Raw genomic sequence first — 24,824 nt, forward strand, 5'->3', positions numbered from 1 at the left:
AGTGTTTTAGTTAAAACATTTAAACGGGAGTACCAATCAAATTGTTTTAAACACAGATGGCGAAACTATGTAAGCAAAACACTTCATGATGTATAATTTTACGAGTCTTTTTTCTAATTAATGAGAGAGAGAGAGAGAGAGAGATCATGTTTGATGAAAACAAGAATGTGGTATTCATAAGTGCTGTGCATAATACCTAGGAGTGACAAAGAGAGAAAAAGTCGCTGAATTTTCGAGCTTTATGGACCGGCATAACTCACTGCTAAATATTTTTTTTTTTATGGATATCAAACATTTTTGCCTAATCGTAGAGTTTTCTCAAGTCAAATATTTTTAATGGAAAATTTGAAGATTTGAGCATTATTAATGAATGGGTTTTTTTTTTACTTTGTTGTCAACTTTTTTTATTCATTATTAAAAATTTAAAGTTAGATATTTTCTTGATATAATAGTTATTGTTGTCTAAAAGTCTGATGCCAGTATATATTTTCGATATTTGTCTTGTAAATCAAACAAACATCGATCAACCCATAGTCTGGTACTGATAAACTGTTGAACACAAGAACAGCACTGAAGAAGGGTTACTTACGCGATGGTGTTACATGTCTTGTTAGATAAAACCATGTATAGTTATAAGGATGGAAACATCGCATCCATAGATTCTGAGACAACTACACAAATGATTCATGTATGTTTATATAAATAGTGCCTGTTTGGGAGGGTAACAGTTGAAATTGACACGCCGAGGAGACCATTGTCAACCGACGCAAAGCGGGGGTTGACAATGGTTTTCGAGGGGTGTCAATTACAACTGTTATTCTCCCAAACAGGCACTATTTATTTTATCATACTGAATGTCTTAATATTAGAGAATTTTTTTACTGCTTTTATATAGAAATGTCGTGAATTCTACGCCGAACCGTACGCGCATAATTTACGCGCATGTAACAATTCGTTGTGTTACCCGTTGCTAAGTGTGTTGCAAAAGCTGAGGGTAATAGAACGGATTGTCAACTGTGTCTAAACCAATCAGATTTCAGTATTTAACATGAAAGTATAATAATATAAAATACTAGATTTTTTTGATTAAATGGTTTACGCAACAGACGTGCAATTATATTACAGTCTTATATCTAGTATGTAGGATAATGTGCGGTAAGATTGTTTTAAATGGCAACTGCTCAAAAAAACGTATGGCTCAGATTCATCCATCCATGCAAGTTTGGTGAAGATAAAACAAGTAAATCCTAGATACAAGACCTGCTACAAAACTTTAGTAAAACCCAGTTCCGGACTCTGATGCCTAAGCCAACGCCGGGGGTTAAACATGGGCTCCCGCCGATTTCAGTATACTAAAAAGTTTTATTGATCAATTTTGGACAAGGTCTTGTTTAGAATGACAAAGCTGATAACAACAAAATATAAAATATTATCTGTTCATCATTTACATTTATTTTTATCAACATTCTATAACAACATCATCAAAACAAAATTAGGAATAAATATCAAAATATGATATTTACGCTATTTATTACAATCCCTTCGTTATGAAGATACTCCTTATAAATGTGTACTTCATAATGTATGAAGAAAGGGTTTTAAAACATCATTAAGCATATACAAATGCATGGTAGTTAAGTTGACAAACAAAACTTGATATTCTAGCTGTCTGAATGAACATGCACTTTTCCAATCATTAAAAAACCTTCTCTCCATTCCTATAGTCCATACAGATAGGCTCACATAAAAGTTCATCCGCTTCATCAATGTAAAAGATAAATGTAATTTATTGAACACAATCACTACCGTATGACCAGCCCTGAAGTTAATATCAGTGCGAGTCCACATATTCCTGAGCCTTTTGTTTCACAGCTGCCACACTTGACTCATCTCCATGTTTCTCCTCAAAGTCTAAAAACTTCTTGAAAAAGAACTTAATTTTCTTCATGGCCATCTGAAGATTGATGACTCGTTCAAAGAGCAACCTATGGGGGATTGATATGAACAAATTATAGATTCATTGAGACCAACGTAAATGAAAATTATTCTAACTTGTTGAAAATCAATATTTGCTAGACAAAATTCACACTATATTTAATACTTTCACAGAATTTCTCCTTAAACTTCAAACTTTTTTTACTTGAATTTAAAACTGGATTGTAATAATATTGATTTTGTATTTTGATATTACCCCTGTTATGTCACATTGGTCATGCTATGTTTTACGTGAACCCAGTTTTTGTAAAACAGTACTTCGGAGTGTTTCAGTAAAGACACACATATTTGAGGAACTTGGTGTTCTTATTATATGTCCCTATATATTGCAAAATATGACGCTGTATACAGTACTGTATTACAATTTAAGTATATGAGATATCATATTCACACTGGATATACACGTTTAGATTTTCCTTGCACCCTGTATGTCTACTGTACCATCATTAAATACATGAGCTATAATCAATACACTGGGGCTCCCGTTTTGATTTACCTTGCCCCCTCTGTCTACAGTAACATCATTAAGTACTTGAGCTATTATGTACATACTGAGGCTGCCCGTTTTGATTTACCTTGCCCCCTCTGTCTACAGTACCATCATTGAGTACTTGAGCTATTATGTATATACTGAGGCTGCCCGTTTTGATTTACCTTGCCCCCTCTGTCTACAGTACCATCATTGAGTACTTGAGCTATTATGTATATACTGAGGCTGCCCGTTTTGATTTACCTTGCCCCCTCTGTCTACAGTACCATCATTGAGTACTTGAGCTATTATGTATATACTGGGGCTCCCGTTTTGATTTACCTTGCCCCCTCTGTCTACAGTACCATCATTAAGTACTTGAGCTATTATGTACATACTGAGGCTGCCCGTTTTGATTTACCTTGCCCCCTCTGTCTACAGTACCATCATTGAGTACTTGAGCTATTATGTATATACTGAGGCTGCCCGTTTTGATTTACCTTGCCCCCTCTGTCTACAGTACCATCATTGAGTACTTGAGCTATTATGTATATACTGAGGCTGCCCGTTTTGATTTACCTTGCCCCCTCTGTCTACAGTACCATCATTGAGTACTTGAGCTATTATGTATATACTGAGGCTGCCCGTTTTGATTTACCTTGCCCCCTCTGTCTACAGTACCATCATTAAGTACTTGAGCTATTATGTATATACTGAGGCTGCCCGTTTTGATTTACCTTGCCCCCTCTGTCTACAGTACCATCATTGAGTACTTGAGCTATTATGTATATACTGAGGCTGCCCGTTTTGATTTACCTTGCCCCCTCTGTCTACAGTACCATCATTGAGTACTTGAGCTATTATGTACATACTGAGGCTGCCCGTTTTGATTTACCTTGCCCCCTCTGTCTACAGTACCATCATTGAGTACTTGAGCTATTATGTAGATACTGAGGCTGCCCGTTTTGATTTACCTTGCCCCCTCTGTCTACAGTAACATCATTGAGTACTTGAGCTATTATGTACATACTGAGGCTGCCCGTTTTGATTTACCTTGCCCCCTCTGTCTACAGTACCATCATTGAGTACTTGAGCTATTATGTATATACTGAGGCTGCCCGTTTTGATTTACCTTGCCCCCTCTGTCTACAGTACCATCATTGAGTACTTGAGCTATTATGTATATACTGAGGCTGCCCGTTTTGATTTACCTTGCCCCCTCTGTCTACAGTACCATCATTGAGTACTTGAGCTATTATGTACATACTGAGGCTGCCCGTTTTGATTTACCTTGCCCCCTCTGTCTACAGTACCATCATTGAGTACTTGAGCTATTATGTACATACTGAGGCTGCCCGTTTTGATTTACCTTGCCCCTTCTGTCTACAGTACCATCATTGAGTACTTGAGCTATTATGTACATACTGAGGCTGCCCGTTTTGATTTACCTTGCCCCCTCTGTCTACAGTACCATCATTGAGTACTTGAGCTATTATGTATATACTGAGGCTGCCCGTTTTGATTTACCTTGCCCCCTCTGTCTACAGTACCATCATTGAGTACTTGAGCTATTATGTATATACTGAGGCTGCCCGTTTTGATTTACCTTGCCCCCTCTGTCTACAGTACCATCATTGAGTACTTGAGCTATTATGTATATACTGAGGCTGCCCGTTTTGATTTACCTTGCCCCCTCTGTCTACAGTACCATCATTGAGTACTTGAGCTATTATGTATATACTGAGGCTGCCCGTTTTGATTTACCTTGCCCCCTCCAGGTCGCCGGACTTGACCACCATGTCAATGTACACTGACCACAGGTCTGTTCTCCGAGGGTAGTTTACCAGGATGTTCTCAAACATGGTCTTCCCTCTCTCTGCTTCACCATACTTAAATTCCATCTGAGCAAACTTGGATATTGTGTCCACATCTAATCATTAAAGATAGGATTGTAATAAATTCAACCAAGTCCAAAAACATATGTCTGTTTTTCAAAAATTTATGCCATCATAAACAAGCCATCACAATTTCCATATAAATTGCACTGCATTAGTTTTGCATCTCCTAATTTTCAACAGAAGATTTTTATGTAACTGTTCTATCAATCTTAATCATGTTAATCAAAAAGTACATTTGATTCTTTAAGATTTAGTGTACTTACAGTTTCAGTGAACAATTTAATGATGCTTCAGCAAAATTCCCTTAAAATAAATTCTACTCACGATCTCTTTTTTCCAGCGAGTTTAAACTCCTCTGTAGCAGTTTCCTCGCTGATTCAACTCTTCCATTCCTAAAGAAGAAATCCCCAAATCCAAGCCACACTGATTTATTAGCACTGTGTTTCTTCACCATTTTGTTGTACAGCTGTTCTGCCTCCTGCAAAGATATACATGCATTCCGTAAGTTTTTGAATCTTAAATGCTTGTTTTAGAGCAAATTCAGGAAGAAATGTCAAGTAAGTTGTTGGTAGGCATATTCTCTTTGTATGTTGAGGGGCTATTACTAGGTACAATTAAATTCATTTAAATCCAATAATCACAAACAACTAACCTCCAGTTTTCCCGACTTGACATAGATGTTGACGAGTTGCTGGTACACACTGAGTGGCTCGTTCTGTTGGACGGCCCTCTCTAAGACTTTCTGAAGCTGGGCTGGCGTCCCATACATGTTCTCCAGATTCAGGTAGGCCACCCATACATTCAACCTCTCTTGTTCCTCTCTGAAGTTGGAAAATAAGAATTTAACCATACTGTAGCAATATATTCTAATATTAACAAGCACTACATTTTGTATAATACAATTTTGTATAATAGTGTATAACTGTAAAATAAACATTTTATAATGAAATGAATACATGCTGTGATTTTAGCTTTATAAATATGAACATGTACATATTGGCCATTTTCTTCATATTTAATTATACAGTTTCCAAAGCATATATCGTCTACCTAGTAACCTTCAAATGTTCCTTAAATCAGAAGTACATGTATTTGTGAGAAAAAAAATTTTTGTTTGATAACAATTTATCAATAAAATCAACCCCCCCCCCCACCAAAAAAATGCATACAGCTTCTTGTTTTTAATAACACCAACATACTTTTTAATATATCAAAAATATTATCCCTATCAAATTTCTGTACAAAATTATATATAAACAAAAATATATTGTAGCTGTAAATCTCATGACTCTCTCGTCATCAAACAGTTTTGTCATTACCTGAATGAAATGGTCTTGAGTGCCCTCTCTGCCACGGCCTGAGCTTTTTCGATCTCGGAGGACTCCAGATGGTGAGCCATGTACCTGATCCAGACGAGGGAGCTGTCTGGAGACTGGAGCACCATCCGGTCAAAGTCCTCCGTCTTCTCTGGACGCACCGACCCCTCTAACTGTCTCTTCTCAAACTGCAGTGATTGGAAAATAAACGGTGTCAAAAATTTGTAAAGGATCAATGAGCTTTATGCATGATTGAGAAAACATTAATTTTGTAAATTTAAAAATGTTAATATATTCTTAAAAGTTATTAATCAAAAATATGAACAAGTGAACTAAATATGCAATATATGTATATGGTATAAATCTACTTCCATTATTCCTTCTTTTAATTTCTAAAAAGTCTGTATTCACTGACCTCAAATAGCATGATTTCTTCTTTTGTCATATCTTTCTTGCTTTTCTTTGTTTTCTTCTGAAAGTGAAAATATTTTTTATACACTGCAAACCGAAGAGTTTTAATTCCTTGGGTAATTTTGTAAAACAAGATCTGCCCTTTGATGTCAAATAGGAAAAACTACAAGCTACAGTATGACATAATTTGTAGAATTTTGTTTGGCTCATTGTATCTTCATCAGCTCACTAACCTGAGTTTCCTCTGAATCTGATTCATCTGAACTGTTCTCCATATTTTCTGTTGGGGGTAGGGTCAGGTCTGCATCCCAAGAGAAGGCGTAGTCAATCTTCAGACGGGGTAACTATAGTAGTCATAAAAAATATCAGATTTACTTTTTTTTTAACTTCTTGCCTTGTCTGCAAATGTGATTTATACCTTAAAATTCCTATCTTATTCTAAGGGTAAGTTGATATTAATGGAAGAGCCACAATAACAGCCACAAGTGTGAACTTTGATTTTCGCATGTGACATTGCAGTTTACAGCATTCAACGTTTGTGGGTTCATAATAAAATTCGTCATTTTAACCTTTGAGTACCTTGTGTGTATTACAGTGATATAAATGCCGTAACTTTCAACACACTTTACAAGCAAGATATATGTGGAATGTAAATACATGCACTTAACGTAGCTCGCGGGTTTGCTGACGTCACAATAGGAATCGACATAAAGAGTTGACCGTCATAGTAAACTCATATTTATTTTTTAAAATGACAAATGAGATCCTTGGAAGTATAAAAGAAAATATTTTAAAAAGCTTATATGCGGTTTACGACTGTTTATACAAAGATTTATAATATCAAGTGCTGACAATTTAAAGATGTTACATACATTGTCACATTTTGTTCTATAAAGATAAAGAATGAGTGTGCATTAGAACTCTTCCATTTAAAGTCATGTTTTAAAATAGAATGTATACATTAACTTCCATTTTTTTTTTTTTTTTTACAAACTTCCGTAATCTGTACTACCGATTAAATTCTTTAAATTTCTTTTGGCTTGAGATAACTGTTTTATTCAATTACTTACTTATAATGTCAGTAGTTGCCTGGCATTTTATTTTTGCATTGATTGACTCAGAGTTTCATAAAAATAAAAATAGCAATTTTCTGTATCTTTACAGCCTTACATTAATTGCATTTGATAACATTCACAATAATGTCTAATAAGCATTTACATGTTCTAAAATGTGTTAAACAGCTAGTCTTGTCAATAAATGCATTTCAATTTTGGTGTTCTAAGAAGTAAGGAAATGATGACTTCAGGCTAACGTCGTAATGAAAACATAAGGTTTTGAGAAATCTTTTAAATCTTTAAAGTTTTTTTGCCAAAAATTGGTCGAGAACACATACTGATATTTTTTTATGAATTGATTCATAATTATCTCCTCTGTTTTTGTGTTGAGTATGTTTAATTTCGTCTGAATCATTTAAAAGTTTGGAGCATAGTTTTGTAATGCGTTTCTCGGTTAAAATGTGCATTTTACTATATATTCCATTGAAATGGCGTTGCTTGATTTTATTAATGACACTGTATTTGAAACACGATAACATTATTACCGCGCAGACGATAAATAAATTTTAGAAATAAAACTATAAAACCAATGGATCACGTGGAAAAATTTTCAAGGTAGTTTTCCCAAAGCAGGTAAACCCGCGAGCTACCTAAAAATGAGCATGTACTGTTTTATATAAAATACCTTACAGTTATTTCCTTAGAATGGAACATTTGATAAAGTGCTCATGGATCTTCAAACATCAACTTGTGAATGTTAATACCTTTTGACAGCAAATTAGTTGTTTAATTTACATACCTCATCTGTACTGTTGTGACTGCCAGATGTTGGTTCATTCGATAATTCATTTGACTGTTTCTTATCACTGTTATTCTTATCAGCAACTTTTTTCCTCTTTTTTTTGGTTGACTCCTGAGTTTCCTCAGTTTTCTGTTTGTCTTTAGATTTTACACCTGGTTTTGGCTTCAGTTCTTCCTCACTAGTAACAGATTCCACACTGTGCTGCCTTTTTATAGCTTTTCTTCCTGATTCCTCCTCTTTGTATGAAAGAAATTTCAGATGAACCTTATCTCCCTCCAAGCTACAAAATGCAATTAAAAATTCATAAAAATCGATTAAACAATAACAAAACTTTTTTTGTATGTTAAGCAAACTCTGTTCAAATAAATGTATGTCTTCAGAAATTATGCTACCAGCTGGTAATCATAAAATTGTACCGTATTTCTAAATCACTATAAAGTTCCTACCCAATGACCTTAGTGGATATCACAATTTTAGCATTGAATAATAGCCTCTTTGTTCTCCTATCAATGTGAGAGAAGTCAGCCCCATCTATTGTCCCAAACACGTCTCTGCCAATCCTAAAACAACAAAACACATGTGTACATGTAATATAAGTATGGAAAGTATTACAATGCAAACAGGAGAGCTTTCAATGACTTATGTGGAATGAAAGTGAATTTATACCAGAAGCTTCTGGTCAGCTAGCACGGTATACATCTGATACATTCTTACCTGACCAAGAGGTCTGAGCTTGTCTTCTTGACAATGTAGCCCCTCAGCTCCTGGCCAACTTTCAGTGACTTCACCCCGAGGACTTCTGGGTCCTTCACATCTGATTTGTCATTAAACACCCTGAAATCAATCATATTTTACACATATAAAAAGTAAATCATGAGTAATGCTGCCTCACAGGTCACCATTTTTTTTTTCAGGAATACATGTACATGTATAAATACTGTATACAGGGAAATATTCGTCCCCGTTATATTTTCGCCCCTTTCGACCTCGTTGTCAGCGGGCAAATTTAAGACTGGGCGAATTCTAATGTCTCAAATCAAATCACAGTAAATACAAACGTGTCTGGGCGAATTCAAGATGGGGCGAAACTGTTTGAAAATGTTGAAGGGCGAAAAATACATGGGGCAAAACCAAACCGATATACAGTATACATGTATATTTAAAAAAAATATAAAAATGTATTTCTAGAACATCAATTCATAATTCATGTAGTAATAACCATATGAAAGTGTAAATACAAGTGCACAAGTCATTTATTACAAGAATAAAAGTAAAGTGTTCTTGGAAGGGTCCTTTTGTCACAGAACAAGGCATTGCCTCAAGAACATTAAAGAAAATATGCGATAGATTTTACCTGCATGTAAAACTTTGTCAAATAACAGAGTATTCGATAATAGGATCATTCTTACCTTGATCTTCTGAGTGACAACTGATAGGTTTGTTTGGGCCCTAGATCTATCACGTAACATTTCAGATGCTGGCCCTGATGAAATTTAGACAGCGGATCATTCTGATACTCGTCGTAGAGATCTGTCAAACACACCACACCCTTGGCTCCACCCACTAAATTCACTAAAATCCCAGATCGCTTTTTCAATTTCTGTAAACGACCTTCAACCACATTGCCTGGATCAAGGTTAAATTTTCCTGAATAAAAAAAAGTGGTTACAATTAAATTAACTTATCAGCACTGGTGAAAATGTACAACTGAAAAAAAAAACAATCGAACATTGTGAAATCAATCTTTTTGGCATGTGACACTCATCTGATTTTTATTCTCTTCAAAATTAATACATTCTATGACTCGCTGGTCATTTGGGTCGATGATAGGCGAGAATTCCAGGAAACTTTATGCATAAAAATTCAGTATCATGCAATAAAGGAAAGGTTTGTTCACTTAAGCACAGGTACATGTACTAGTAGTCATTATAAGCCTGATAATTCTTACAACACAAATTTCTATATGATGATGGTTATGATTCGAAATTGAAATCATGAATAGGATTTTACAAATTTAAAATCCTGTTGACCCTTTGACTCAAAAATTAATTTTATAATACTTATAAACTGTACATTTTTTCTGAGAACCTACAAATTTATGGTAAAAAATTATGATAAAAACGGTACCCTAGGCTAAATGATAACAGAGAAAAGGAGAGATTACTGTTTGTCAAATATGCCTGAAACATAAAAATAAAACATTGCCAACAATCAAACTACAGCTTTAAAATATATGCATGATGTAACTAAACTTTTTGTTTTCTTGAGACCAAACCAATACGTACGAAAAATCTTGAAATGATAAGAACTTACCATCTTCTATGTCTAAACCCTCCACTGACTGATGCTTTGTCCGACTCATTGGATAGTTTGGTACGCCAACAATGTGACCATTCACAACTCTGATAAAAATCATTAAAAAAATCATTAAGAATCATTAAAAGTCAATTAACCTTTGTATGTTGTCAATCTGATTAAAATCAGCAGTTCTAATACGCTACTGCTCTCGAACCAGTAGCATATCAGAACAGCTGATTTTAATGTGAATGTCTCCTATACACTAATACTGTCAACATTATATTTTAAAAATCTGAAAAATTAAAAAAAAAATGTAATAAACCTCTACTTGTAAGAAACTGAGGTTATGAAATTTTAAATAAATGAATCATTGATAAAATCATCAGTGTTTAGATATCCAGTAAGTTTTACCCACTTTTTAACAAAGATCATGACATCTTGTCCTGTTGAAAATGTAGGGCTGAGGACATCGTTCAAGTGCTAGGAAGAGAAAGTTAATAAGATATAACAAAACAATTTATTATAATATTGTATTTTTTCCTATTAAAGCATATAATTTGGTGATTGTTGTCATGTGAAAATATAAATTTTGTTATAAACAATTTCCAAGATTACTTTTCTTGGAACAAATCCTGGAGCATAATGCTTCATTTCTTACACATGTAACATTAACTCTCTATTAAATGTTTCTTTACTAGCAAGTTTCAACTAATTCTGAAGCAAGGTAACACTTTCAGTACATGTTGTTGACTGGCTTACATTCAGTTTACAGTTCAAGATCTCATTCATCCTTTACCTTTCTTGTAGGGACATGGGCTAGCTGCCCCTCAAGTTGGTCCTGTAGAATCACCACGGTAACTTCATCACACACCATTAAAGCTTTTCCTTCAACTTTCTGGTTGACTTTACCCTGGAAACAGACAAATAAATAAAATAATCATTTTTTTTTTATCCATACAGATTTCACTTCTTGTTATCATTAAACATGAACCGTGGTATGTAAACATGTAAATATGTAATGAAAAGGTGCATGCAATTCAAATATATTGACCTTAGCTTTAGATTTCCCTTTGATGGCTTTCACTATATCTTGCTTGGCCACAACACTGATACAGTTGTCCTTGACATTGAAATTCAGAACTGCGACCTCCAACGAGTTGTTATTGTCTGTTTCATCCTCCTCTACAAAATAACTCAATTTGAAACTGATGTACAGGACATATATCTGTAAACTGTTAGCAGTTCATTCTTCCTTCAGCATGTTAAGAGCAGTAATGTGTTATCTTAGTTCAAGGTCTATAAGACTTTGTGTATACTATATCTGTCAGATTGATTCAATATCCCAACATTATAAACTGTATAACAAGAGCATCATTAAGCAAAATATCCTTGATATACAGGTAATATCTTTTTATGTGTTGTAATTTAAATGCACACAACTTTTATCAGAGAGGTCTTTTCTTGAACTTGTCAATTCATCGAGTAAATTTAACTCATTATTTGTGGTACAGATTAAATTAAAAAGTTAGCAGTGCTATATCCCTCCACAACAGTTATATAAGTCACAAATGGGGGATTATCAAAAGTACACATTATTTCACTTGACAGTTTTTACCATCAGAAATATTACTTTTCTTACCATCCATGAGATCAAGAGGACAAGAAACTGAGATTCCAGAGTCGGCCAATTTGTAGATCATTTTGTCATCACTTCTACCAACAAGGCTTGCTTTGTACACTCCACCAATTTTGATGCCTGGTGGAAACCTGGATTTCTGGTCTTCTACAAGAAGTACCAAAAGTAATGGAAAAAAACCTTTATTTCAGTAAATGTTTCATGTTTTAAAGATGATGACATCTTCAGTATTTTTTAAAATGATTTAGGAACAATTTGATCAATAAATATATGTAAACCTAGATTTATTCTATGTACTTTATTTAAGCATATTTTCTAAAATAAAAGTCATGCTCTCTTAAAAGAATCACAATCATCTGAGAGCAAGAATTGTCTGTCACTTAATAGCAAGTCCCAAGTGATGTCAAGTGAACATCTATTCACTTAATAAAAAACACCACCCCCTCATCATTGAGCATACCTATCTTGTCTAGAGCCATTAAATAGTCCTCCACCAGGTCGACCTCCATGTTGCCTTGGTAACACTCCTGCATCCTGAGTGACACCAGACATTTGTTGTCGTCGCGGTTAGACTGGAGAATTCTGGCGATCACCGCCTGACCTATGTGGTACTGCTCCTTGGCTTTCTGCCATTGTCTGTCTGACACAAACTGTAACAGCAATTCAGCATCATACAGTGTTTGTATATCCATAATTTTCCTTAAGAAGCAAATTTCATATTTTATCAGAGGATTGACGTATCCATTTGAAAATGGGAAAATTCAATGCGTGTCGCACAAAGAAGCAGGGCTGCATTTTACAAAAGAACTTACGACTTACGATCAAATTAATTAATGTTTATTAATCACAAACTAATCAATGTTTTATTGTAATATATCTGAAATATAATTATGAAAATCAAAATAGTTGTAAATAAACGGTTTGATATAAATTTTGTTCATTAAAGAACGTTCCATGAGACTGAAAATATTTACGACTTTGTCATAAGTTCTTTTGTAAAACTCAGTCCAGATGTGCAAAATGTTTGTTTCCGTAGTTTCTGTGTACAGTAAAATCTTTTTAGTACAAACATGGATATGGTGATATCACAGATAAAACAAAGTAAACCCTTGAGTCCCTAGGACTACACACAACGTTCTCCAAATCTCACCCTGTTTGGGGCCAGTCCAACCAGTCCTGAAGGAAGCTCTACAAAGATGCCAAACCGGGAATGGATGGACTTTACAGTACCAGGAATCAACATGCCATCCTTTACAAAAAAACAGAAACAAAATAAACCATTAAGCAAAAGTGGCATTGAACAATAACAACATTAACAAACAACTATATACATTTGTATACCGGTACATTTTGATAATGTATAAAAGGCAACTTTTGCCCAGAGTTTTTAACAAATTGGTACCGAAAAACTTATTGATTTTTTCCAATTTCTCTTTCGTCTACAGTCTGTCTTTAAACTGAACATTGTTATATGGATACAATTATCAATGATAAGTGATGTAAGTCCACAAGTACTTAGAGTTTAACCTTAACTGTACCAGAAATAAAAATAACTGTACCTTCAAATCTGTGACATTCGTAACAACAGCATTCTCTCTGCAGTAATCCACTATGGACTTTCGTTTACTTAATATCTTTAATTTTAGTTAAAGGAATTATCATCATACACCAGTACAACAATGTTGAATTGTCACCGAAAGCCTTCTAAAAAGTACATTCTTTTAGTACAAAATATAGTGCTGAAAATTGATTACCATTAAACTGATTCAATACATGTATATTTGTAATTGAACCACCATTCACTTCAACATTCACACAATTTGAAGGATACCAATACATTGGATCTACTAAAATAAACACAGTTTTTAAGAACACCGCCAACACCTGTAACTTCCAACATGAGGTCACAAGTTGCTAGGGAATCAGACAAGTGAATTCTGGGTAGAAAAGCCGACACTCCTGATGGTTTTAAGACTACATCCAATCCTGTCTTTCTTTTCTCTGTCACTTTACAATCTACACTCTGTTGAAATAATGGGAATATGTACAGACACTGGCTACAAATAACCGCAAAAATCTACTGTTTATCAAATATAAAATACTTGTTTATTTGACATTATGATTTGTAAATAAATGCAAAACAAAAATAACAGTAAAAATTTAATATTTATATAAACTGACCTTTCCAATCTGAAAGTCCTCTGGCACATTTGCTAATTTAGATCCATGCTGCTTCCACTCATCTGACTGTGAAAATAAGAGAATAATTTCATATGTACTACATGTAGTAAACAAAGTAGGATTAAACAAAATTGATACAACTGACTAAACAGGAATTATTTAATAGATGACATATGATACCTTGAAGGACAGAGTTACGGTTCCTTTGTCCAGGTTCCAGCTTAGTATTCTACACTTGACCACCTGACCAGTGTAAAACACCTTCTCTGGGTGGGCGATCTCCTCCGTGCTCAGCTCTTTCTTTGGTACAAATCCCTACACATGAAAAAATGGGACATTTTCTCTAATGAATTAGTACCTTCATACAAGGGTACTTTTATACAATTTGGTTCTTCCTTTCATTGTTAATTACAGAGTTTCAATGACTTATATGATCAACCTACTTCATCCACATTTAAAACTATTATGTTCAGCCAATACATATGTAACACTGCATATAACAGTCATAAGTAAATTATAAAATATGTACACTGTGCATGTACCTAAAATTGGATTGACTCTGACCTTGACATTGGCGTAGAAGCCGACCAGGACACCTTTACTGTAGGTCTTGATGACGTAGCCCTCAGTCTGTAGCCCCGCCTCCAGCTGTGATAGGTCAGTCAGTAGGGGGAGCTGGGTGTTGACCAGTGACCGCTTGGCCGTCAAAACTAGACTTTTCTTGCTCAAATCATTCTTCAGTACCTATCAATAGGAAGTCAAAGACATGCTTTATTTGAATCGTATATTTGCATGTGTCTGTTGCAATAGCTATCAAAAGAAAACAAAAGTTAAATGTGGTATCAATGGACAAATTTTATACATTTTTCTTTTAAGATGTTTTACTAACTTTATTTTGAGTGAAATCTTATATAAAGACATAGTATAATTATACTCACCCTACATTTGACCTTTTTACCAGGTATGAATCGTTTTTCTGGCATCTTCAATGGTATGTCTGCCAGATGCATTTTGGGAATGATTCCCGATATATGACCAGATTTTACAATGACTCCTTTATCTTTCAATTCCACAACTTCACACTGCAATTGTTAATTTACAAATATTTGTTCGAAACTATGGAGAAGGAATATACATGTTCATCAATCATTTTGTACAGTATTTGAAAGCTTATTGAACACAACTAATCATTACCTCAAATAAATCTCCTGGGTGAAGACTTTTTAAACTGACAAAAGACTTGGAGAACAAACTCCTGAAATTATAAACAAACAAAAAAAGCCAATTAGACTTCAAGTAGACTTCAAATACTTACAAACATTACACAATCAAATTAAATTCAAGCAACAGCCAACTTAAAGGTTGCTTTTCAAACAAGAGGCCCATGGGCCACATCGCTCACCTGAACAGCAGTTCCTTGTAACATTACATTTCGTAGCATATGCTTTTTCTATTTTAAACATTGAACCCCTTTCTGGGGACCCAGTTATGGTCTGAGGTTTATGGTTGGCTTGAACAACATAAATAGTAACATAGGAATGAAAATGTGAAGCACTGCGGTGGGACCGCACGTACACAACCTGAAAAACTGAACATAGCAGAGTTCCACTTCAAGAGGAATAACTCTCAGACTGTACAGAACACAAGAAAGATAACTCTTGGTTCCACTACATTAGAGTCTACACAATTTGAGGATCCTTGCATAGTAATCTCACAAACTGTAGCATTATAGTTCTCGAGAAAAACTTTTTAAAAACATTTTCAATATATCTTTCTATGTTAAACTTTGAACCCCTCTTGGGGCCACAGTATTAGTCCAGTGCTAAAGTTTTAATTATTTGGAATCTACATTATTTAAGGATGCTTGCCTAGTTATCTCACAAGCTGAAGCATTATAGTTCCCTAGAAAAAGATTTTTCAACATTTTCCCTCTATATTTCTATGCTAAACTTTGAACACCTCTTGGGGCCCCAGTATTAGATTGAGATCACGGCTTTTATAATTTCGAATCTACACTATTTGAGGGTGCTGACGTAGTTATCTGACAAATTGATGCATTGTAGTTCTCGAAAAGAAGATTTTTAAACATTTTCCATATATACCGGTACTTCTACATTTAACTTTAAACCCATCTTGGGTCTCTAGTATTAGTCCAGGGGTCACTATTTTAAAACTGTCGAACCTTCATTATCCAAGGTTGTATGCATGATAGTAATCTCACAAATTGAAGCATTGTAGTTCTCGAGAAGAAGATTTTTTAACATGTTACCTTTATATTTCTTTAATAAATTTTGACCCCATCTTGGGGCCCCAGTATTGGCCTTGGGGTCACGATTTTACCAATTAGGAATCTACATAAGCGAAGGATGCATGCATAGAAATTCCACAAACTAAAACATTGTAGTTCTTGAGAAGAAAATTTTTAAACTTTTCCTTTATGTTTTTTAAAATGTTTAAATTTTGAACCCCTCTTGGTGCCCATCAATTGTCCGGGAGTTACAATTTTTTGAATCTACATTATTTAAGGATGTACATGTATGCATAGTAATATCCCAAACAGTTGCACTATAGTTCTTGAGAAGAAGATTTTAAAACATTTTCCTACATATGTTAAAATCTAAACCCCTACTGGGGCCCCACTTTTTGTTCGGGGGTCACGATTTTTACAATCTTCACTATGTATACAACCTTTTGTGTATGTATTGGCATTTTTGGTGAAGTGGTTCTTGAGAAGAAAATTTTTAATCATTTTTCATATGTAGTTCTATGTTAAACTTTGAACCCCGCTTGGGGCCCCAGTCTTGGTCCAAGGGTCACGATTTCTACAATTTAGAATCTTCATTATACATACAAGCTTTTGTGTAAATATTGGCATTTCTGGTGCAGTGGTTCTTGAGAAGAAGATTTTTTAAACATTTTCCTATGTATTTCTATGTTAAACTTTGAACCCCGCCTGGGGCCCCAGTTTTGGTCCGAGGGTCACGATTTTTACAATTTAGAATCTTCACTATGTATACAAGCTTTTGTGTAAATATTGGCATTTCTGGTGCAGTGGTTCTTGAGAAGAAGATTTTTAAAGACATGCACCCTAAACTTACTGTTTCGCAATTATCTCCCTTTTGAAAAGGGCTGTGCCCTTTATTTTAACAATTTATAACCCCCTTTCCATAAGGATGCTTTGTACCAAATTTGGTTAAATTTGGCCCAGTGGTTTTTGAGAAGAAGTTGAAAATGTGAAAAGTTTACAGACGGACGGACAGACGGACGGACGGACGGACGACGGACAACGGGTGATCAGAAAAGCTCACTTGAACCTTCGGTTCAGGTGAGCTAAAAATGCTAAGTAGCTCCTTTCTTCCTTAAGTTTATTAATTACAAGTACATTTGGAAGTTACTAAAAAGACAGAATAACACGCAATATACAAATAACTTGTTTTTAACCTCAAGGAAAGACGAACTAATTGATTAGCACTTCATTACAGTTGAGTGATGTATAATACACACAAATCAAAGTACCAGTAAACATTTCAAAATATCTCACTTTTTCATTCCAACATGAACTACGTTGTCCATTAAATCTACTCCCAAAACACGACACCTATCAAAGTAAAAATAAATTCAATCATTATTACATTGTGTTGAACTTTATTACAGATAATATGTAATGAACAAACTATTTGTCCTGCAATCAATGCTACCTGTGAATGGAGTCCCGTTTGAATTGAGCTTTCAAGTCTGTCACTTTTTCATCTGACAAGCTCTTGAGCTAAAGAAACAAGAATTTTTTTTTTAGAACATTTCAATAAATGTATGTCTTCTTTCCTCTCAATCATGCAAAACTCTCTCTCTCTCTCTCTCTCTCTCTCTCTCTCTCTCTCTCTCTCTCTCTCTCTCTCTCTCTCATGTGAATGTGTTTTATGTGCAGACGACTTTATGTAAGTATTTACAATTTACTATCTTGTTCCCTTGAGGGTCCGAATTGAATTGAATTGTACACATATGAACAATCCTGAAATACTATTGATATATAAATGTTCCATTAATCATGTGATTTTGCTTGTTTGAATCCATTCTCACAAAGAAATTTTAATAACTTATATTTCAAAATTCATTTTAACACTTCTCAAATTCAGACAAGTAATCCTTACACTGGCAAGGGCAGTAACTCCATCCTGTATTTTGAGGTAAGCTCCTCTTTTGTGATCAGTGTACAGGACCCGGGCTTCCTCAATTATGTCCCCTTTGTCATACTGTGTCAGAGACGTCTTGCCCGGTGCACCACTGTAATCCACAATGTGGGGTAATGTCGTCAGAACCACAGACTTTGTTGTGGGCTGGATGTACAGGATTCGGGCCATCATCTAAACAAACATCGAAGTTTGTTATTGAACAACCTTCACCTGATTCACAGTGATTCATGTAATTAAAAGTACATAATAGGACTAACATTTTTCATCTATCATCAGAAGACATTTTGCAACATGACTAAGCTATATCAGTGCTAAACTATATTCAGTGTTTTTATGATTCAATCAAATTATTTAAGGTGTTTTATACATTTACACATATAAAATTTGCTCAGTTAAATAACTGTCATCACTGTACTTGAGAATTTCAAGAGAACACACACTTTATCGGGCAAATAATAAAGAAGCAGACTTTGTGGAGACAAGGAGAATCAGAGACTTTATATCTAGCGGTGTGGTAATACCTGGTTTCCTTTATGTGGAGTCTTTATATTGAGATGGGTGACAGGGACGCTTCCCTTGAAGGAGAGGAACTTCACAACAACTCCCCCATTTTCACAAACCTGCAAAAAATTGAAATAGATGTTTACGGTACTGCACTGGACCTTGATTTCAGATGTGCAAATATGGGTACAATCACTTTATTTTTTCTATGAAACAAGGCCTTGATTATATTTGCAATGAACTTTTTAGATCAATTCAAAAAAAGAAGCCAGTATTGATTATGCTGTTAAAGTCTCAATTTCTTTTAAGAATTTCATTCAATTTCAAGTCTAAATTTAAAAGCATCTAAACAGAAATCCATTTTACCTTCATAACTCTGGTAGCCACTTTCATGCCAGGAGCCAAACAATTAAACTTCACTTCCATTGCATCTTTAATCTTAAAAGGATAAAATAAAATGTATAAACACGTATGTAGATAATCACATTTGTACAACTTCAAGTACATGTGTAAATTGAAAAACATCATACATTCAGATTAAATTCTTTTTTTGGTACTTGGTAAGCATAATGACTTTCCTAACTTTCTTTTCTCTTTGCAGTTTTCTAATTAAGAATACAATGGATTATATCATGTTCATATGTGCTACAGATATACAGTACATGTCAATGTGTAAACATATTTTTTCACTGTTGCAAAGAATATATGATCTTTGTTAATCCTTTTTTATGTTTATGTAATATGAATACCTGAGCAGTGGTGACCTCTGATGGATCAATGGTCACGTTGATGGTGCGAGTCTCCCCCACCGCCCGCTCCATTCGGGCCTCCCCAACTTTTAGGGCACACGTCACAGGTTGTCCTACTCTCAGTGGAAAACCTGGGCAAAGATATGGCACTCTTTTTTCAATATCGGAACATTCTTTCAAGGGAGATAACTCTTTATTTACCACAAGATTTTTTCATGATACAAAGTTTTGACGTTCATTCTATAATTTACATTTAAAAAAGATTTTGTATACATTTTTGTATATCAAATGAATAAAATACAAAAAAACTTTCCACTGCCAAATCTTTGTGAGCTGGAAATTTTGAAATTGGTCATTGAAAATACAAGTAGGTAGTTTGGCAAAAAAAAAAAGAATCTATTATAGTACAAAGATCTGAATAATCCAATAATTGTCCGTCTCTGATAGACATCTAATTTCAATTACATTATATGACAATACTAACAATAGATTCTTGCATTAACAATAAAGAACTATATATGATATAAGTTGAATTTGGCCCCCATAATTCACCATTTTTTAAAGTGTTTCGGAAACAATTAAATGTTACATTATTTTTTTAGAAAAGTTGATATAAAATATATTTTTCACCTATTTATTTGATTTATTTGCACCTAGTTGCAGTATATGACGTCAGAAGTGATGCTTTTTCTATAATTCAATCTAAATCAGTCAAAAATTGACATTTTTCTTATCTTTTAACGAATGGGAAATATAGAGCGCATGCTTGAACAAGGAAAATTTTTTTGTCAGTTATTAGTCTTGGCTAGTTACATCTCTAATAAATATTTTGTTTGTTCAAGCATGCGCTCTATGTTTTCTGAAAGAAAAACTGCTTGAAAACAAGCTGTTTTATGCTAAAAATGCAAAAATGGTGGGAAAAGGTTGTCTTTATGATATCATATTTCTAAATTGTGGGCACTTGAATCAAAATGAACATAATGTAAAAACGTCACATATATATCTGTAAAAAGAAAACAAAGAATTACAGTAATATAATGAGGTTCATTTTGGGGGACCATTTGAGGCCCATATCATATATAGTCCTTTAGAGGCCAAGTTTAAAAACAGTGTATACAAAAGAGCGAAGGAACAAACTCTGTGGCTTCGATTGATAAGACACATACTATGGATTTGGTCAAGAGTTTGTTTTTGTAAGTGCAAGTAGTATATACCTTCATTGTGAAGCTGTACATATTTCTCCGCATCCAAACTCTTCATGAAGGCTTTAACTCCCTTGATGCCTAGATCTACTACATAACCCCTATCCTCAACACTGGAAATACTTCCAAATACCGCCTACAAATTTAAAATTTAGATAAAACTTCAAAAAATATTACATGTATATGCGTTTACCATGGTGTTGGTTGCATTAATCAAATCAATGTTTTAACGAAACTGAAGAATGCAAATAATCAGTATTTGTACTCCAAAACAAATATGACCAGTATTAGGTGCAAGTTGAGTAGAATCCATACCATTCCATTGTGAAGGCCTTCTGGGGTCAGATCTTTGTTGATGTCCTGTGGGTTCAGGCTCAGTTTGACCTTCACCCCTGACTGCTTGGAGTTTTGAACTGAGAGGATCTTACATGTAACAATCATGCCAATCTTAAACAAGGTGGGCAAGTCTGCTACCTCCTGCAATACAATTTATTGGCCATCTCAATACAGCTAACACAATGTGTTAGAGTTTATGCTATTGAGCTGGTGGCATAAATACTTTACTAGATACTAAAATTAATGACATTCTCTACACAGGTAACAGAATGTATGATTGTTTATCATATTGAACTGGTCATCAGAATACTTTACTAGTTACTCCAATATTTAACATCAAGGTTCAAAGCATCTAGGAAAAGAGTGAAATCATTATTGCTTGTTTCGCCACCTTCTTTCAAGTTGTTGTAGCTTAGAACAAGTTTGACTGACCGTGTCTTCAGACATTAGGTCTTCCTCTGACATCTGACTCAGACGCTGTAGCTGTTCTGTGTAGGCGGGGCTGATCTGGGTCAGGGCCACGGTGCCTGTCAGGTTGTTAGGTAAACTAATGCTCAGGCTGTATTCATGGACCTCTTTTACACATCCCAAAATGAGCATTCCTGGTGCTAGGATCTGTTAATATTTACATAACATGATATCATCACAAACAATCATAATCGTATCTTATTTGAATACAATTATGTTAAGAATAATGACTGGTGTGTTCACAATCATTACTATGCAAATATGATCAAAAATGTTGAACCAACAATTCAGGATATGAACAAAACATCTGAGATCGGATTAATAGCAAGGGAAAATCAATAATCATCAAAGATTCTGGCTTGATATGATAATTATATTTCAATCAGTCTGTTAGACACAGTGAGAACAATTATCAAAGAGGTATACCTGTCTAGTGAGCAGGTGAGCTTCTGGTAAGCTGTCAACCAGACTGGGCATTTTGGGTTTCTGTAGAAATTTAGCTTTCTTGGCCTCCTCCCTCTTCTTTCTCTTTGACTGTAAGGACTTATGTTCCTCCTCCACTTCCTACAAAAAAACAAACTTATGCACTACTTTATATAAATTAAAACCTGTGTTCAAAATTATGGACATCCGAAATGGAATATTGTGTTAAATTGTGAATTGTTTTAAATGTATATATGTACATGCTTCATATATTTTAGAATATTTTACCTTAAAAAGTTGTGCATTTGGATTTGCCACTTCTTGTAAAGATGATTGGTCCTTGATTTCCTGTGTTTTGACACTCCCACCTCTGGGAAAACTCTCATCTTTGAAAACTTTCTTCTTCTTCACAACTGGCTGATCTGTGGGGACACTGCCCGAGGATTTTGGCTGACCTCTTTTGACAGAGGTATTTTTCATTTTCTGAGGCATTTCTTAAATAAATAATGTATTCACTTAGTTTCCAGTACATTAAAACATAATTACTATTGATTGGGGCATGATTATTAATCATTCATACATTGCAACAGTTGACCAGTTTAAGTTATATGTAAGTAACATGCACAGACTTAAATCTTCCCCAGTGATTGGGAAGGCCAAAAATGTCAATGGGACGATGGCCCCACAGTTATTAATTTTAATGGGCCTTTTCATGAAAAAATTAGGACCTTAATACATTCGTTTTTAAACAACAAATTTCATTGGTCGTGTTTGGTAAAACAGAAATAAACAACCATTGTTTTATTGGTTGTTTATTTCTGTTTTACCAAACACGACCAATGAAATTTGATGTTTAAAAACGAATGTATTAAGGTCCTAAAAGACGATTAGGTAAGTCGTACTGAGTAAATTTCCAGCGGACATCGCTAAAACTTTTACTCTCATTTATGCGTGGTCATAAACAAGATCATTCCAGAATTTCCTCCGAAAGAGAAGTTGAAGTCGCCCGGTATTCTGAGTTCTCAATAAAATGATGAATATCTAATTGAAAAGATGTTTTTACAGCCTCAATTAATCCCTGTTGTGATTATTAAAACTCGCGAATGTCTTATCATGCTTATCGTTAGGGGTTATAAACACGGGTAATGCAACCACACTGTGCATTGAAAATTACAACCGATGTTTATTAATTTAAGTGTTGATACTACAATTAGTTGAAACTTGTAATTAGTTAAGCCTGCAAGTGGGTTTGTTCCCGTTTTGCACACATTTGAAAATTAGGTGTCGAAAAAATGTGTGCGAAACGGGAATTTGACCAAGTGAGATAATTGCTTAATTGCTAAAGTCTATATCACAGTTCCTCAAGTTAAGGACAATTGACAATGAAATAAATAAAACATATCTACTCTCAATTGATATTTACATTTATTTTATGTTACAATATAACTTGCATAAAAGCACATTTACATAATAATTGACATCCATGTTCTTGAATTTAATTTTAAACATCGATTTGGTAATAAACAATTTCATTAATTTCTTTAAATAAAACAGATTATCGCAAAAATGTAGTGCTTTTGTTTAACTTCCTGCCTTTGGGAAGTGCATGTACACGCTACAAGTTTGAAGAGAAAATATCATATATTAATATTTATTTATTGCTTTTGCTTCCATAAATGGAGGAATTGTGTCTATTGAAAACGCTGCTAAATATTTTTCATTAATGCTGTAGCTTGAATAATCGAAGAAAATAGACAAACTGTATGATGATATAATGATGAATAGGCATTTTTTTATGCATGGGCCTTTCTGCTTCAAAAACTGAAAATATTTTTTCTCAAAACCTATCAATTGTAGACCTAATTTATACATTTTCAACCTCTTTCAGTTTGACGTATATCGAATCAATATTTAAATTATTATTTTTGTCGGAATTAATTGAGCTCCTGATTTGAAAAACCAGAAAAGTGACCCGCAATATACTAAAGAGGTGATGTCGATCATAAGATTTACTGTCAAGGCTGCTACTTCATAGATAGAACTATTTTGTGATAAATGTCTGTTTCTTTTCTTAATCTTTCTGTTGATACCAAACAACCAGTTATAAACACGCGTTTTACATATTTTGCAGCTAAAATGTAAGTTGGAAAAAGAGACGGAGTACCCGATATGACTGTCTGTGTAGTTTTTCCCTTTATCATATAATTATCCACTGAATCAGCTTTTTCCCTTTATCATATAATTCCACTGAATCAGCTTTCAATTGGCTTAGGACCAGTAATTTTTACTCAATTCATTGACTTTTATATTTAAAGTAAATGGGCAAAAAAATTGAAAGTCAAATCATCTAATCCATATTTTTCTTATCAGTGAGCGGTAATTTAAGACTAAAAATATTAATATGATCTTTATTTTATCAAATGAAAAAAATGGTGATAGTTATTAGACTAAAACTCAACAAAATATCTATATTCTTCTTGTTTCATGGCGCTGATGAATGAATGATAAAACACAAGTAAAAATCCAGGTAAAATCTTTGACTGAAAACAGACTATAATTGCTATCACAACACAAATCACACTTATTGTTCTTTACCCAATTATCAAATGTGTGCAAAACGGGAATTAAGTACGATTAACCACTAACACTTGCAGGTGTTAGTGGTTAATCGTACTTAATTAGTGAAACCATAGCATCAAACTTTTGGAGAACTTGTTAATCAAGCTTTAAATAGTGTCGATAACCACACGACTTAATATACTTACTGGTAACTGTCTGAGAAAATATTTTTAAGTCATGATGTTTTTAACTAACATGTGGTGCACATGTGTAATTTGAATAGCGAGCCCGATGAAAAACATAACTAAATAACTTTCAACGAAGTGATAATATAT

General features: G+C 34.2%; 1 protein-coding gene across 1 annotated transcript; it reads right to left on the reverse strand.

Moving 5' to 3' along the window:
* Positions 1–1,435: 1,435 nt before the first annotated feature.
* On the reverse strand, positions 1,436–24,770 carry LOC128181166 (protein RRP5 homolog). The gene is made up of 37 exons (XM_052849460.1): positions 24,696–24,770; positions 22,219–22,424; positions 21,934–22,071; positions 21,472–21,654; positions 21,019–21,180; positions 20,716–20,839; positions 19,502–19,632; positions 19,119–19,190; positions 18,773–18,871; positions 18,210–18,422; positions 17,760–17,827; positions 17,603–17,659; positions 15,256–15,316; positions 15,000–15,143; positions 14,626–14,805; positions 14,242–14,376; positions 14,062–14,127; positions 13,712–13,903; positions 13,440–13,514; positions 13,031–13,129; positions 12,341–12,530; positions 11,884–12,027; positions 11,296–11,426; positions 11,041–11,154; positions 10,660–10,724; positions 10,260–10,348; positions 9,356–9,593; positions 8,661–8,780; positions 8,393–8,506; positions 7,944–8,226; positions 6,323–6,433; positions 6,094–6,150; positions 5,682–5,866; positions 5,015–5,183; positions 4,687–4,840; positions 4,229–4,394; positions 1,436–1,985 (listed from the first exon to the last, which is right to left on the reverse strand). The coding sequence occupies exons 2-37, from the start codon at positions 22,420–22,422 to the stop codon at positions 1,832–1,834; spliced, it is 4,887 nt and encodes a 1,628-aa protein (XP_052705420.1). The 5' UTR covers positions 22,423–22,424; positions 24,696–24,770; the 3' UTR covers positions 1,436–1,831.
* Positions 24,771–24,824: the final 54 nt, after the last annotated feature.

Source organism: Crassostrea angulata, chromosome 4 (assembly GCF_025612915.1).
Source record: "Crassostrea angulata isolate pt1a10 chromosome 4, ASM2561291v2, whole genome shotgun sequence".
NCBI classification, from domain to species: domain Eukaryota; kingdom Metazoa; phylum Mollusca; class Bivalvia; order Ostreida; family Ostreidae; genus Magallana; species Magallana angulata.

Excerpts from the sequence above, each read along its gene's own strand:
- LOC128181166 (XM_052849460.1), bottom strand. The coding sequence starts at position 22,422 with ATGCCTCAGAAAATGAAAAATACCTCTGTCAAAAGAGGTCAGCCAAAA. Across the intron at positions 19,191-19,501 it reads CAGAGGTCACCACTGCTCAG|ATTAAAGATGCAATGGAAGT; the intron begins GTATTCATATTA and ends TATCCTTTTAAG. Across the intron at positions 10,725-11,040 it reads CCCATGTCCCTACAAGAAAG|CACTTGAACGATGTCCTCAG; the intron begins GTAAAGGATGAA and ends TTCTCTTCCTAG.